The sequence below is a fragment of the Lolium perenne genome, chromosome 7 (genome assembly GCF_019359855.2).
Source record: "Lolium perenne isolate Kyuss_39 chromosome 7, Kyuss_2.0, whole genome shotgun sequence".
Classification (NCBI taxonomy): Eukaryota; Viridiplantae; Streptophyta; class Magnoliopsida; order Poales; family Poaceae; genus Lolium; species Lolium perenne.
The window spans coordinates 253,781,816-253,797,411 of NC_067250.2; the positions used below are offsets into that span (position 1 = coordinate 253,781,816).

The 15,596-nt window shown below is 46.5% G+C and overlaps 1 protein-coding gene across 1 annotated transcript; it reads right to left on the minus strand.

Annotated features, from left to right (window-relative positions):
• Positions 1–9,523: 9,523 nt before the first annotated feature.
• On the minus strand, positions 9,524–11,198 carry LOC127313394 (UDP-glycosyltransferase 75C1-like). Its single transcript, XM_051343905.1, has one exon. It carries the CDS (start codon positions 11,179–11,181, stop codon positions 9,796–9,798), a length of 1,386 nt encoding a protein of 461 aa, XP_051199865.1. The 5' UTR covers positions 11,182–11,198; the 3' UTR covers positions 9,524–9,795.
• Between the last annotated feature and the right edge of the window lie 4,398 nt (positions 11,199–15,596).

The window sequence follows — 15,596 nt, forward strand, 5'->3', positions numbered from 1 at the left end:
GGCAATGTGTTCATCATCCAACAAGAGAGTGTAGAGTATGCATTTATCTATTCTGTTATGTGATCAATGTTGAGAGTGTCCACTAGTGAAAGTATGATCCCTAGGCCTTGTTCCTAAATACTGCTATCGCTGCTTGTTTACTGTTTTACTGTGTTACTACTGCTGCGTTACTACTGCTTGTTTACTGTCCTGGGCAAAACACTTTTCTGGTGCCGTTGCTACTGCTACTATTTATTCATACCACCTATATTTCACTATCTCTTCGCCGAACTAGTGCACCTATTAGGTGTGTTGGGGACACAAGAGACTTCTTGCTTTGTGGTTGCAGGGTTGCATGAGAGGGATATCTTTGACCTCTTCCTCCCTGAGTTCGATAAACCTTGGGTGATTCACTTAAGGGAAACTTGCTGCTGTTCTACAAACCTCTGCTCTTGGAGGCCCAACACTGTCTACAGGAAAAGGAGGGGGCGTAGACATCAGGATCCAATCACAAGAGTTTGATATTCTTCGTTAGGCTCATATATTGGACAATCAATATCTCCCACTTTGATAGATCTCAAATTAGAAATTATATTAGCTCCATATACTTTATCAATCCTCTTGGGAAAATAAACAGTATGTTCCTTGTCATCAACATTGAAAGTGACTTTTCCTTTATTGCAATCAATAACAGCCCCTGCAGTATTAAGAAAAGGTCTTCCAAGAATAATAGACATATTATCATCTTCAGGCATTTCCAACACAACAAAATCAGTTAATATTAAGCAATTTTGAGTAACTTGAACAGGAACATCCTCACATACACCAACAGGAACAGCAGTAGATTTATCAGCCATTTGCAAAGATATATCAGTTGGTATCAATTTATCTAAATCAAGACTCTTGTAAAGAGAAAAAGGCATCACACTAACTCCTGCTCCCAAATCACATAGAGCAGTTCTAACATAATTATTCTTGATGGAACAAGGAATAGTCGGTATACCTGGGTCGCCCAGCTTCTTTGGAACCTTGCCATTGAAAGAGTAATTAGCAAGCATAGTGGAAATCTCCTCATTAGGAATTTTCCTTTTGTTAGAGACAATATCTTTCATATACTTTGAATAAGGAGGCAATTTAATAGCATCAGTCAAAGGGATTTGCAAGAACAAAGGTTTCATCCAATCACAAAATTTATTATAGTGTTCCTCTTCCTTTGATTTTAGTTTCTTAGCAGGAAAAGGCATTTGCTTTTGAACCCAAGGTTCTCTTTCATTACCATGTTTCTTAGCAATAAAATCTTCTTTAGTGTACTTTTTATTCTTAGCATGCTTTTCAGGTTCATCTTCAACCTCTTCTTTATCAGAAGCATCATTCTTATCATTATCATGTTCATTACCACTTTCAGTTTCAGCATCAGAAATAGAAATACTATTAGGATCATTAACAGGCTCAGAGGATTCTACAACATTTTTATGTTTCTTTTTCTTTTTCTTAGAAGGAGCACTAGTTTCTTTAGTTCGTTGAGAATCTTGTTCAACTCTTTTGGGATGCCCCTCAGGATATAGAGGATCCTGAGTAGAAACACCACCTCTAGTTGTTACTTCATAAGCATGTTTTTCTTTAGAACTATTTTTCAACAAGTCATTTTGCACTTTAGTGAGCTGATCAATTTGAGTTTGAACCATATGAAAATGTTTAACAAGCATCTTAACATCATTGGAGGTTCTCTCCACAATACCATGCAATTCACTAATAGCTCGAGAATTTTCCATTAAATGATTCTCTACTCTCATATTAAAATTATCTTGCTTAACAATATAATTATCAAACTCATCTAAGCATTGTGCAAGAGGTTTTGAATACAGAATATCTTCCCTAGTAAAGCGTTGAAGAGAGTGTACCTCAATCATGGATGAAGGGGGAGTTATCTTACATAAATCTTCTATGGGAGGTAAGTTCTTCACATCTTCAGATTTAATACCTTTCTCCTTAAGAGACTTCTTGGCTTCCCTCATATCCTCATCATTTAATTTAATCATACCCCTCTTCTTCAATATTGGTGTCGGGGTTGGTTCAAGTGTAGTCCAATCATCATGATTCCGGCCTATTCTAGCCAATAATTCTTCAGCGTCGTCTGGAGTTCTTTTCCTGAAAACACAACCAGCACAACTATCCAAATATGCTCTAGACTCAATGGTTAGTCCACTATAAAATATATCAAGTAAATCATGCTTTTCCAAATCATGTCCAGGTCGAGCTCTGATAAGAGAGCAAAATCTTACCCAAGCTTCAGGCAATTTCTCTCCATCTTCCTGGTCAAAGCTATAAATTTTCTGCAAAGCAATATGTTGAGCACTAGCAGGAAAGTATTTCCGAAAGAAAACATCAAGCAAACCACTTGGACTATCAATAGAACCAGGAGGCAAACTATTATACCAAGTTTTAGCATCATCCTTTAATGAGAAAGGAAAAATTTTAGCAACAAAATAAGTACGCAACTTGACATCATCAGAAAACAAGCTACTCAAAGTAGAAAGCTCATTCATGTGTTTTACAGCACTTTCTTTTTCAGTACCACAAAAGGGTGTTTTCTCAACAATAGCTATATGAGATAGATCAAGAGAAAAATCATAATCCTTATCCTTAATATTTATAGGAGATGTGGCAAATTTAGGATCAGGAGACAGTTTATATCTAACAGTATGTTGTGCAAGAAACTTTTTAATTTTACTTGCATCAGCAGTAGCATTGCATTTAACAATAAAATCATCATCAAGTTCCACATAATCCTCATCAGGATCATCACTAGAGTATTCAACAGACTCAGGTGAATTAACAGGTGTAGCAGCATTTTCATTAGGAGTTTCAGTATTTTCAATTTGTCTAGACCTAGCAATCGTAGCATCTAGAAAAGATCCTAACGAACCATCATTATCAAGCACAGTAGAAGCATCATCAAAATTATAAAAGCAATTTTCAGATTCAGTAGAAGTACCAGCATTTGAAGCTTGTGGTGGTGAAACAAGTTTACTTATCACAGATGGTGAATCAAGAGCAGCAGAGGTACTCCCTTTTCTTGTAGTAGATGATAATATGGCGACTTTAGTATCGCGAGGTTTACCCATGATGGAGAATTTGCAGCGAACAATATCAATCCAAGTGAACTTGCAAATAAAGCTATGCTCCCCGGCAACGGCGCCAGAAAATAGCCTTGATGACCCACAAGTATAGGGGATCGCAACAGTCTTCGAGGGAAGTAAAACCCAATTTATTGATTCGACACAAGGGGAGCCAAAGAATATTTGTAAGCCTTAACAGCGGAGTTGTCAATTCAGCTGCACCTGGAAACAGACTTGCTCGCAAAAGTTTATCAGTAGTAACAGTTTTATAGCAGTAGCAGTAGTGAAATATCAGCAGCAGAGTAACAAAGACAGCAGTAGTGATTATAGTAAACAGCAGGATTAAAATACTGTAGGCACAGGGATGGATGAACGGGCGTTGCATGGATGAGAGAAACTCATGTAACAATCAAGATAGGGCATTTGCAGATAATAATAAAACGGTATCCAAGTACTAATCAATCAATAGGCATGTGTTCCATATTTAGTCGTACGTGCTCGCAATGAGAAACTTGCACAACATCTTTTGTCCTACCAGCCGGTGGCAGCCGGGCCTCTAGGGAATCTACTGGAAATTAAGGTACTCCTTTTAATAGAGCACCAGAGCAAAGCATTAACACTCCGTGAACACATGTGATCCTCATATCACCGCCTTCCCCTCCGGTTATCCCAATTTCTGTCACTTTGGGGCATCGGGTTCCGGACAACGACATGTGTATACAACTTGCAGGTAAGATCATAAAACAATGAATATCATCATGAAACAATAACATGTTCAGATCTGAGATCATGGCACTCGGGCCCTAGTGACAAGCATTAAGCATAACAAGTTGCAACAATATCATAAAAGTACCAATTACGGATACTAGGCACTATGCCCTAACAATCTTATGCTATTACATGACCAATCTCATCCAATCTCTACCATCCCCTTCAGCCTACAGCGGGGGAATTACTCACACATGGATGGGGGAAACATGGCTGGTTGATGGAGAGGCGTCGGTGGTGATGATGGCGATGATCTCCTCCAATTCCCCGTCCCGGCGAGGTGCCAGAACGGAGTTTCTGGTCCCGAGACGGAGTTTCGTGATGGCGGCGGTGTTCTGGATGGTTTCTGGCGACTTCGACTTCTCGTCTCGCGTTTTTAGATCGAAACCCTTAAATAGTCCAGAGGGGGACGTCAGAGGCTGGCCGAGGCGGCCTCACCATAGGGCGGCGCGCCCCCCTCCTAGGCCGCGCCGGCCCATGGTGTGGGGGCCGTGGGCCTCCCCCTGGCCTGCCCTTCTGGCTCCGTGAATCTTCTGGAAAAATAAGCCCTTTGACATAAATTCCGGGGATTTTCCTGGAAGTTGAGTTTCTGCACAAAAACGAGACACCATGGCTATTCTGCTGGAAACAACGTTAGTCCGTGTTAGTCGTATCCAAAATACACAAATTAGAGGCAAAACAATAGCAAAAGTGTTCGGGAAAGTAGATACGTTTTGGACGTATCAACGCCGACGGACGGGATGAGGAAGATGAAGGCGGCGGCGCAATGAACTGGAAATAGGTAGTCGCATATGCGTCTGGTACAGACTAGGGTTGGCGTCCGCGCTTATATAGTGCGATTCGGGAAGGTCGTGGGACGCAGCCCACGTTCGAGTCGGCACAGCCACGATCCAGAAAAACTGGAAGGCAAAACGGCTGAGTAACGCGTCCGTTAATGACTCGAAATTGATTACACAATTAATTTCCCAAACAGCAAAAAGATAAGCTCGGCTCAGCGAGATTCCCGCAACTCGCGTCGCGTCGCGTCGCGCCGAGGCGTGGCGGGCGGAGGAGGAGGAGTGCGCGAGGGCTCTCTCTCTTCTCACTCACTTACTAGGACTAGAACAGTCCACCTTATATACCACTCCAACTCTCTCCCAACTAGCAATGTGGGACTAAACTTTAGCCCCCACTAGTGCTGCCACTGATTATTAGAATGGGCCATGTGAGTTTCAGAATTTGATAATGGGCCATGGGCCAAAGGCCAAATGCCCAAAATTGCAGCAGTTGCTTCTCCAGGGACATCTGCAATTGAATTTCGGGCATCGGCCGCCCAAGTTGGCCGTGATGTATCTCTGTTGATTGAGCTAGTACGCCAACACGAAAAAACAAACTGCGGACGTTTGCAGTTCTCCTCAAAGTTAATAATTCTTCTCCTAAAACGTATATGGAGTATTTGTTCCCAACCGCCCAGAGGAGGAGGCAAAGGGGCAGACCTCACGCGAAGATGCCGGCGGCCGGGGGAACGGCCAAGGTAAATTGTGGCTGAGCTCCGCTTCCTCCTCGCCGAGAAGGCATCGCCGGATCGGCTGATCTTGTTTGGAACGGCATAGCCGCGATGGCCCTTTTGTTCGGTACGGCAGAGATCGACGCAGTCCGACTAGAATTTGCGGGCTTGTTGGTTCCTCCTGAAGTCGTTTCTGGCTATTCTACAGTAGTGAAGTCCTTTCTCGCATAGATCGAGGGAGAAGAAAATCGTCTATTTGGTTGTCCAAGGCGGAAAGATTTCCTGCGTCACATGTTTCTTAGAGCATCTCCAGCCATTGGAGGCCCTCGGGGCATAATCTGAATGAAAATTCACCAATGATGACAACCGAAAGTCGTCGTGCTAAAGTCCCAACACAACAAAGTAGCAACCATCACCAATGATGACAACCGAAAATCGAAAGAGACTGAAAACTAATAGTCGGACACACGACTCCACGCGCTCTCCGCTGACACTAAACGTACCACTGAAGCGAGAATAGGACGGAGATGACCTTATTCTGATTAGAATTTTAACTTAAACCCACAGATCAATAGGATGAGCACACAAGAGCTAAAATTAACTCATATCGTCATCAGATTCACTCCCTCCCATTATTGGATAAGATTCATCAGAATCACTGTAATAGTAGGGAAATGTTTTATCTTCCTTGCCGCACTTAAATGTATCTGCTGATGGGTGTCTTAAAGCATTCCTTGGTTCTGGCATGCATAACATTGTCCTAACAAGATAAGTAACATGATTAGAATCTTTTTTGAACACTAGAATGCACCACTCACGAGGTAACAAGTTCCCATACCTTTTTCTTCTGGGTCCAAAGGATAGCAGTTATAATATTTGGTCTAAACTACTGATATCACCTCAGCGAAGCACGTCATCGGTGTCCAATCAGCTGAGCCAACACTTCTTTATCTTGACGGTGAAGTTAAATTGATGAAATGTCATTAAATAATGCTCCACATTAAAACACTGATGGAGAAGCTCTTCAAATTTATATTCAATGTCCTATAATATGAAAAATGTGTTAGTAACGTTTTAATACATTCCAAACAATTAAAGATTCAGACCAGACATGGAGAACCTTAAGATCATCTTCTCTCTTAATAAATTTTCTGAAAGCCACCATCACCTCCTCGATCATCCATTTGTTCGCATCACGAGCAATTTCGTCCTTAGAAGCATAAGTACATTGTCTTCGTGCTTGGAGTGACTGAGCTTCTCTTTCAGCACGTTCTCTTTCAGCTTTTCTTTCTGCAAATATTACAGTACCTAGAAACTTGGGTGGCCAATATTTTCGTGGTGTCTCACTGGAAAAGAAGCATTGAACTAATGTCAACAAAACATGGTCATAATTTAATCCACAAATGAAAACAAGTATCCATACAAACTGGGCTGTGTCTCATCCCTGCCCCTCCCTTATCTAAGAGAAAGCTCGTCTACCGTGGGTGCAGTCCGGAGATCTGACTACAGCCGCCTCTGCTCACAAGAACGACTAAGATACGGACTTTTCTCATTCTCCTCGTCGATGCCCCCCATCGCCCACATACTACAATTTTTTTTATATACTACGGTTTCCTTCCCTCTAGCTTAGCGGTCCATAAGAGAAGGCATCTAAAGATACCAACGACATAATCGAACCTCCATACATACTATCGATCGAGGTATTGCCTTATTGCATGTATTGTAGTACGTGTTTTTTTTGGGATGTTTGTGTACGTGTGTTGTGCTCATAGCCTTTGTAATTATGGTAGATGTTTGTGTACGTGTGTTGTGCTCATAGCCTTTGTGAGTATTTCCCAAGCCCGTCAACTATTTCCTGGGCCGTCCTATTCTTTGCTAGTCGGCCACGGGCCACGGCACCGCGGTCTGACTCAATTTGCATGTTCATGATCGGATAATTTCACGATAAAAAACAGGAGTAGTATTTTTTTTATTTGATAGAAGATGCTACCGCAATTCTATCTGGTTTTTTTATATAGTCTGCAACTTTTGGAAAATGGTCACTGCAATTTTTTTTTGCGTGGAAGTTTGGGGATTTTATTTCTTCTTTAAAGAGTTACAGTTACAATCAGTCCTCAGGCTAGTTACAAGAAAAGCAGGGCTCTCACACAGCCAACCGCTCGTCACTTTCATCAAATCAAGTACAGTATTAGACGCATGTCTCTCCAAGTCCCTCGCCGCAGCCGTACGAAAAAAGACAGCCGCCTCCACTTCAGCCTCATCCATAGATCGGTTTCCCCTCCTCCGGTCAGCTTCGCTGGCGTCGGGAGGAGTGGGGAACCCGATCTACGTGTGAAGTTTCCAATAAAAGTAGTGTTTTCAGTTGATTATGTTAGGATTTTGGTAGTCGTCTTCTTGTTGGTTTTCCCTCAATGGAGATGGCATCGTCTGCAATAAGTGATCTTCGGGCTTTCGTTCGACGATGAGATCTCCTTCCCGACGTTAATGGTGGTGTTGAAAGATTACAATCCTCTAGGTATGGGCCTTCAGATCTTGCTTTGCCAGATCGATTTTGGACTTCTGTCGTTGTTGCCGCGAGGTGGATTATCCTCGTAATTTTTGTCCCGGCTGCTACGTCCTCGACAATGGTGATCCGTATTCTCGGCTCTCCATCGACATCGACAAGGCTAGTCGGTTGTTATTCCCTGGCATACTGGTGTTGGGACTCTTGCCGATGTTGAATGAGTGCTTTAATGGTTCCACGCGTGCACGCTGCCTTGGTATTGCGGTTCAAATTAAAATTATGGGAGAACCTTCGTCGGTATTTACAGGTCTATGGTTCGTTATCTATCTTTTGCTACCTTCAGAAGAGTACAAGATTATATTCTGGAAGAAGGAAAATTTTGAAGACCTCAAAGAATTGTTAGTATCTTTTAGACTTTATTTTATAATCGTTGGAGTCAGCTCGTGTATCTCTACTATGTACTATTTGTTACTATGAATATATGTGGTATTGATTGTCAAAATAAAAAAACTGCTCGTCACTTCTAAAGTGCTCGCAAGCTTTGCACATAGATGTGCCGAGTGATTTTCCTCCCTCCTAACATGTTTTATTGAAAACGAAGAGAAATCCTTCGCCATCTCCCCAACTTCATCAAGAATAGGCGCCACAATAGAACGGAATTGTAGCGTGATGTCCAGAGATCCACCACCTCTAGACAGTCCGTCTCCATCACCAGATGCGAAAAGCCCCGTAACCTTGCAGAGAGGATACCATCACGAAGGGACAACGCTTCCACGATAAGAGGATCAGTAACTCCCTCATAGGGTTTGCTCCAAGATCCCAAGAAGTCCATGTGTGATCTCGCAACACCACCACCTCCACCCTTGCGATCTTGAGTAGATACAGCTCCATCAGTATTTATTTTCACCCAACCTGGAATCGGTGGGCACCAACATTGATCATCCCTAATAGCCGTATGTTTGATAGATATTTCCAACAACGCTAAAGTTTCCTTCTCTGTTTTCATAGAAGCCATAGGATCATAAGACTCATGATCATGTGTCCAATGATTGCGTGCCGTCCATATTGACCACATGATTGTGATAATCTAGCACCGGTCGCTCTCCGAAAACATATGGTCACAGAGAATATCTTTACTCCAAAGTTAGCGGATGGAGTCAGGGTAGCTTGAGATGGAACACTTCCTTAGCCGTCCTCCAAAAATTATGTGTGTGCGAACAATGAATCAACGCATGCATCAGATCTTCCTCCATACCCTCGCATAACTCACATTGAGCAGAATTCTTTATGTGTTTGTATTTAAGAGTAACCGCATCCGGAAGAATTCCACGAAGCACCCTCCACCAGAACACACGTACCTTCGGCATGACGTTCAACTTCCATGGAGTATTTCACTTCTGTTTGTCTGACATTGAAGACATATTTTCATGTGTTTAATCGTAACTTTGTCTAAATTTAGATGTATCTAAACAATTTTTAGTGTACAATACATTTGAATTTAGACAAATTTTCAAGATCCTTTTTTTGAACGAAAGGAGTATAATGTTATAGTACTAACTTTATACCAAATCTTCGACAATTATTGTGGATCGGAGGGAGTAATAATATCTATGATATGCATATGCCATATCAATATGAAATGAGCAGAATACGACTATGTAGCGGGAATGTCAAAGCATTCTAACGGTGGATTCTCAGCCGCCCAGCCGTCGATACAAAATACAAAAACGAGGAGACAAAACGATGCCTTTTTTGTCCAGCATCTTGATAATCACATTCCATCAGCTGGGATAGCTTCCCTAAACAAACATGTAAAACATAGAGGTGCCATCGATCATGACGCCACGGTTGTGGAACAGATTGAAGCAGACACGGCTCACGTCACGCGCACGAACCTCATCGGCTCTCCGCATGCGACGCGACGTTCACGTCACATCAGGCTACAGCTCGGACGCTAACGCCCGGAGGTTCCTCTCCGACGTCCCGCCGCCGGCGATCGCCTCGTTCGCACGCACCATCCATAGGTCCGCCTGAGCCCGGATCCCCAACGCTTCCTCTCCGTCGCCCATGACCGTGTCCACGCACCGCTGCAGCTCGCCTCGCTCGGCCACGCCCTCGCCGTCCACCTTGGCGCGCACCGCCACGCCCATGCGCGCCTCCGCCAGCCACGCCACCGTCGGCTGGTCCGTCCACTGCGGCACGGCCACCATGGGCACGCCGCGCGTGACGCTCTCGAGCGTGGAGTTCCACCCGCAGTGCGTGACGAAGCAGCCCACCGCCGGGTGCGAAAGCACCTTCACCTGGTCGCACCACTCCACCACCACCCCATTATTCACGTGCTGCTCACCACCGGCGCCCTTGCGGCCCACCCACAGGTACGGCCGGCCGGTCGCCTCCAGGCCACGCCGCGTCTCCTCCTCCTGCCGCTTGCCCATCGGGAAGACGGTCCCGAACGAGACGTACACCACGGACCGCGCCGGCTTGGTGTCCAGCCACTCCATGTACGCCGTCGCGTCGTCGTCGCGCCCGAACAAGTCCGCGCTCGACGGAGACGCCTCGTCGTCGGGCACCACTGGCCCCACGGCGACGAGCTCGAACTGCGGGACCGCGCGGAGCTCGTTGGGCTCCAGCGCGTCGAACGTGTTGACGAGCACCTTGTTGGGCTTGTGCTCGTCGAGCGTGTTGAAGAGGTCGCGCATCATGTCGAGCAGCAGGTAGTGCGGGTGGTCCGGCGAGGTGATGGACACGACCGACGGGAGGTCGCTTGACTTGAGCGGCGGGAGCCCCGGCAGGTCAACGGTGGCGTCGGTCGAGAAGGACGAGGCGATGAGCTTGTCGTGGCCGTGGAAGTAGTTGTAGTAGACGGCGAAGACGGCGGCGGGCTGGATCCAGTAGAGGGCGGCGGGGACCCCGTGCGCGCGCGCGACGCTGGCCGCCCACGGCACGAGGAAGGCGTAGACTATGCGCGTGACGGGGCGGCCGCGCGCGGCGAGGCCGGTGACGACGGCGGAGAGCGTCTCGCGCCCGACCGTGCGTGACCTCTCCTTGTAGGTGGCCGTGCCGTGAACCACGGGATCGAAGCCCTCGTCGTAGCCGTCGGAGTAGGGCGCGTAGAGCACGCCGGCGTCGTCGACGGTCTCCGCGTCCGGGGCGGACAGGGATGGGAACATGAGGCGGTGGCCTCCGACGGCGGTGGAGAAGGTGACGCGCGCGGTTGGCATGGAGGAGAGCACGCGCGCGGCGAGGCGGCGCGCCGGGTTGATGTGGCCCTGCATGGGAGTGGTGACGAAGAGGAAGTGCGGCGTGGCCGAGGAGGATCTCGCCATTGCGCTAGTTAGATTTTGGGTAGGGACGCCGGGGAGATTATATGGAGTAGCTAGTCGAGTGGAGTACGACGACCAAGTCCGCGAGCACAGCAAAATGCTTTGTTTGTCGAGACATTCAGCGCAACGGCCGTAATCACTGCCACATCATTGATGTAGTCATCGCGACTCGCCATCAGACAGAGCATGGCCGTCGAGCGAAAAAAAAATAGGGAATTCATGTTGTCTTTTTTTCTGAATTATATTATGTGGGCAAGATTGTTAGGTCTCAATTTCTTCTTGATAAATGACGCTTTATGAAACTCATAATTTTAGAATCACGTGGATACAATTCATCTTTACTCTTACGGTCCCGTGATGTCACACTTCTCGAAATCCATAGTTACCCCTCACTCCCCTCGCGTCGTCTCCTACAGGCGACCGAGGGGGGCAAATCCTAGGCACGCCGCCACCGTCCCTCGCTCATCCTCCCCCACTCGTCGTCGCCCTCAGAGTGAACCCGGCCAAAGGCGCCCGGATCTGGTAAAGGCGGCAAGGAATTGATCTCTTGGCTCTTGTGTGGGTGAAGGAGGGGATCTCCTGAGCTCCAAGGCACCAATGCGTCGAGGCGGTCGCCCTAGGGGAGGGGACGGCGCCGACCTGGCGGTGGGTGGCGGTCGTCGGTGCTGCTTGCCACCTCCTTTGTTACACGAGCGGCATGGTGGCAGCATGCGTGCTAGCGGTTCACGGTCGCCCCACTTGGCCTGGGAACAAGATCTAAAGACGGATGCTCCTCCCTATGTTGCTCGTCCGTCCTCCTCGGCCCTGGATCTCTGGCGGTTGGTGGGTGGACCAGAGGTGGGGCTGACCGGGGGAAACCCTTGGCTGATGGTGGCGGCCATGACATCGACGATGCATGGTGCTTTCTTCGGAGGTGGAAGATGGCTGTGCGACGTGGTTGGCCTCCCTGAGGTTGACACGTTGGCGTGCTTCTTCACCGAATCTGCTTCTGCCCCGATAAGATAATGGAGCTAGACGAAAGCCTTGATGAACACACTTCTCAGTATTTATCTAGAAAATGCCACCTCGGTGAACAATTTAGAATACAAAGCAAAGACCGGACCATGCACACCCTTTGTTTTAGCTCATACTATTTACTTTGCTACATTCTTGTTCCGTGTGTATTTTGAGGGGTGCGTTGCAGTTTTCGAGTATTTTGGATACACTCGGTTATTTCTTTCGAGCCTATTTCTGGGTGGGCGTAGTGGTTCCTTCTTCCTGTACCTGTAGTGCTATTGTATAACTGGGCCCCGCCTGCTTCGTAGAGCGGTGCGGTAGTTGTCTGTCCGCTTCTTGGCCAGTGATGTCCACGGTTATCTCTTGAATTTCTTTTACTTCTGTAAATTTTTTTCTCGTTTTCTTCCTTTCTTTCTTCCTGATCGTCGTCGCCGCATCTCCTTTTCTTTGTTGTGCTTCGATTTTCCTCTAATGGTGCGGGGATCGGCGCGTGGGTCTGCGCGACCGCCGCTGTGTGCCCGCTATTCTGTTGTCCCTGTTGATGGAGGAGTTGTTGGAGGGAGGACGGGTGTTGGTGGTCGGCGTGACGGCGGTGTGGCTGCCGGCCGTGGGCGGATCCCTGGTGCACTTTCCGTGCGCACCTGTGGCATTGGTAGGTGACGAGGCCCGGGGTGTCCTCACTCTCCGTGTACTGATGGCGCGCCGCACGGTGCCCATTATCCCAGCGTCGGATGATTCTGGCAGCCATTTTGCTTCTCCTCTTTCTTTGTCTCTTTCATGTGTTCTCTTCCACCTAATTTCACCGTGCAGATCTCCTTCCCTAGCTATTGGGCGACCTACCTCCTTTCTCTCTCCTTGAGGCTTCTGACGATGCGGAGGAAGAACTCGGGCCTCTCCTCTCCTTCGAGGCGGTTGAAGGCGCGGCTGCTTCGACGAGGTCCTGGTCATCGTGCACCTCTAATGGTACAGTTAGACCAAGATGACACCACCAAGGAAGAACCCGAGGAACATGAGGGAACAACCAGTGATGTCGTCATCCTCTCCTCCGAGGATGAAGACAACGCCAACGAGCGATGGCAAGAGGCTGGAATAATCATAGCACTTGCCTGGGCATAGTGATCTGCCCTACTGCTTAAGTTTTTTTTTGATAAACCACAATATATTAAGCAAACAAGCCGCCTCATTAAAAAACTTCCAGTCCCCTTCGGTACCCTGGTAAGAAAAAGAGCGCGTCAAAAACTTGCTGCTGCTAGTTCACAAAGAGGTTTACATCATTGGCAAGGAGCCCAACAATAAAATCGGGAGGGTCCTCAAACCAGACTACTGATTGAGATCCCTCCGCTCTACTAGCTAAACAATGGGCTACACAATTAGTCTCCCTCGGACTGTAACTATAGATAACATGAGCAAAACCTCGAGACAAAAAAGCGCATTCTTCATAGATTGCCGCAACCGGACCAATCGAGTTTCCCTCTTGTTGCATTACCTCAATGACTTCCATGCAGTCGCTATTCACATCAATTTTGGAACAACCAGTCTGCACCACCAGTAATAGACCATCGCGCATAGCCCTGGCCTCCGTCGTCGCTGCATCTCCCACATGCGGTATCCCATTGGATCTCCCAGCAATGAAGGATCCATGATCATCACGGATAACAGCTCCCGAAGCGCCTGAAATGGATTCGACTGAAAACGCTGCATCTACATTCAGTTTAGAATACCCATCTCTTGGTTTCTTCCACCCTTTCTTTCTCACAATAGCATTTTTCTTGAGAGCTCTGTCATAATTTAGTGTTATAGATTGAATAGCCTGAGCGGGTCTTGCTGGCCTCTGCACATGCTCCTCATGAACAATTTTCCTACGCTCCCACCACATATACCAGCATGACATTGCCACTAGCTCCCTTAGACCTATACCATTCAAGCTTGCCAGAGTATCATTGTCTCGTCTCATGAGTACCTCAAAGACACCTGAACCCGCCCGGTCTTCAGAAGACACCTCCTGAATCAACCTTGCTAGGCCAAGGTTTTCCCAAATTTCAAAACTCTGGGACATTTGAAAAAAGCATGTAGAGTATCCTCGCAATGGATAGTACAGATGGGGCATTGGCTGCTCGAGATAATGTGCCGATTAGCCAGTACCCCCTTACACGCCAGAGTACCATGTAATAATTTCCAAGAATTTTTTTGACCTTGGCCGGCACTCTGAGTGACCAAATATTTGCCCAAACCGGATTTGTAGATGACTCAGACTGGGCATTCGTTCTCAGTAGCTTACGGCCATGTTGATGATCCCACTCTGTAAAATAAGTTGAACGAACAGAGAATATACCACTCCTTGTATAGTTCCAGGAAACAAAATCTCCCATCATTCCCACTGCCAGAGGGATTTTAATTATCCTCCCAACATCCACCGAATAGAAGACAGATCGGAGTTTCTCCTCATCCCAAGTTCTGGTATCATTATCAATGAGCTCAGAGACCCTCGTTACATTCCCTCTCATCGGTGTAATAACTTTCCTCAATGGACTGCTTGGAATCCAGGCATCCCCCATATATCGATGTTTTCACCATTCCCAACACGCCAAATGTGACCTCTCTTGAGTGTTTGAATACCCGCCCAAATACTCTGCCAAGTGTAAGACGAGTCCTTCTTTAATTCAACATTGATCAGATCTCCATTGGGATAATATTTGGCTCTAAGAATTTGAGCACACAAGGAGTCTGGCTCACACAAGAGTCTCCAGGCCTGTTTTGCCAACATTGCTAGATTAAAACAGTGAAGATCTCTAAATCCCATGCCACCCTTCTTCTTTGGTACACACATCTTCCACCAAGCAAACCAATGCATATGTTTCTGGTTATCTTCATCTCCCCACTAGTAACGGGTCATAGCATTTGTGATCCCTTTTATTACTAGCTTTGGCAGCGGGTATCGCCTGGATTACCGCCTTCAATAAAACCTCCTTCCCACCATAGGATAGTAACTTCTCTTTATACCCAGCAAGCCGGGCAATCACTTTGTCAATAAGATGCAAAAAGCAATCCGTTCTGTCAACGCCTATAAGGGGAGGCAGACCGAGATACTTGTCTGTTATAGCCTCAGTAAGAATATTTAACTCTTAACATACTTCCACTCTTGTATCAACTCCTGTATTTGGACTAAAAAAGATACTCGATTTCGCTTCACTGACCATTTGCCCAGATGAATCACAATAATCTTGCAAGATCCTCCTGAGTGTTATAGCATTATTTAAATCCGCTCTCATCAAAATAAGAGAATCATCCACAAATAATAAATGTGAGACCGCCGGGGCCGCTCTGCAAACTTTCACACCAATCAAATTTCCTGCTTCCTCCTCATGTTTCAGTAAACTTGTCAAACCCTGTGCACATAAAAGAAATAAGTAAGGAGAAAGAGG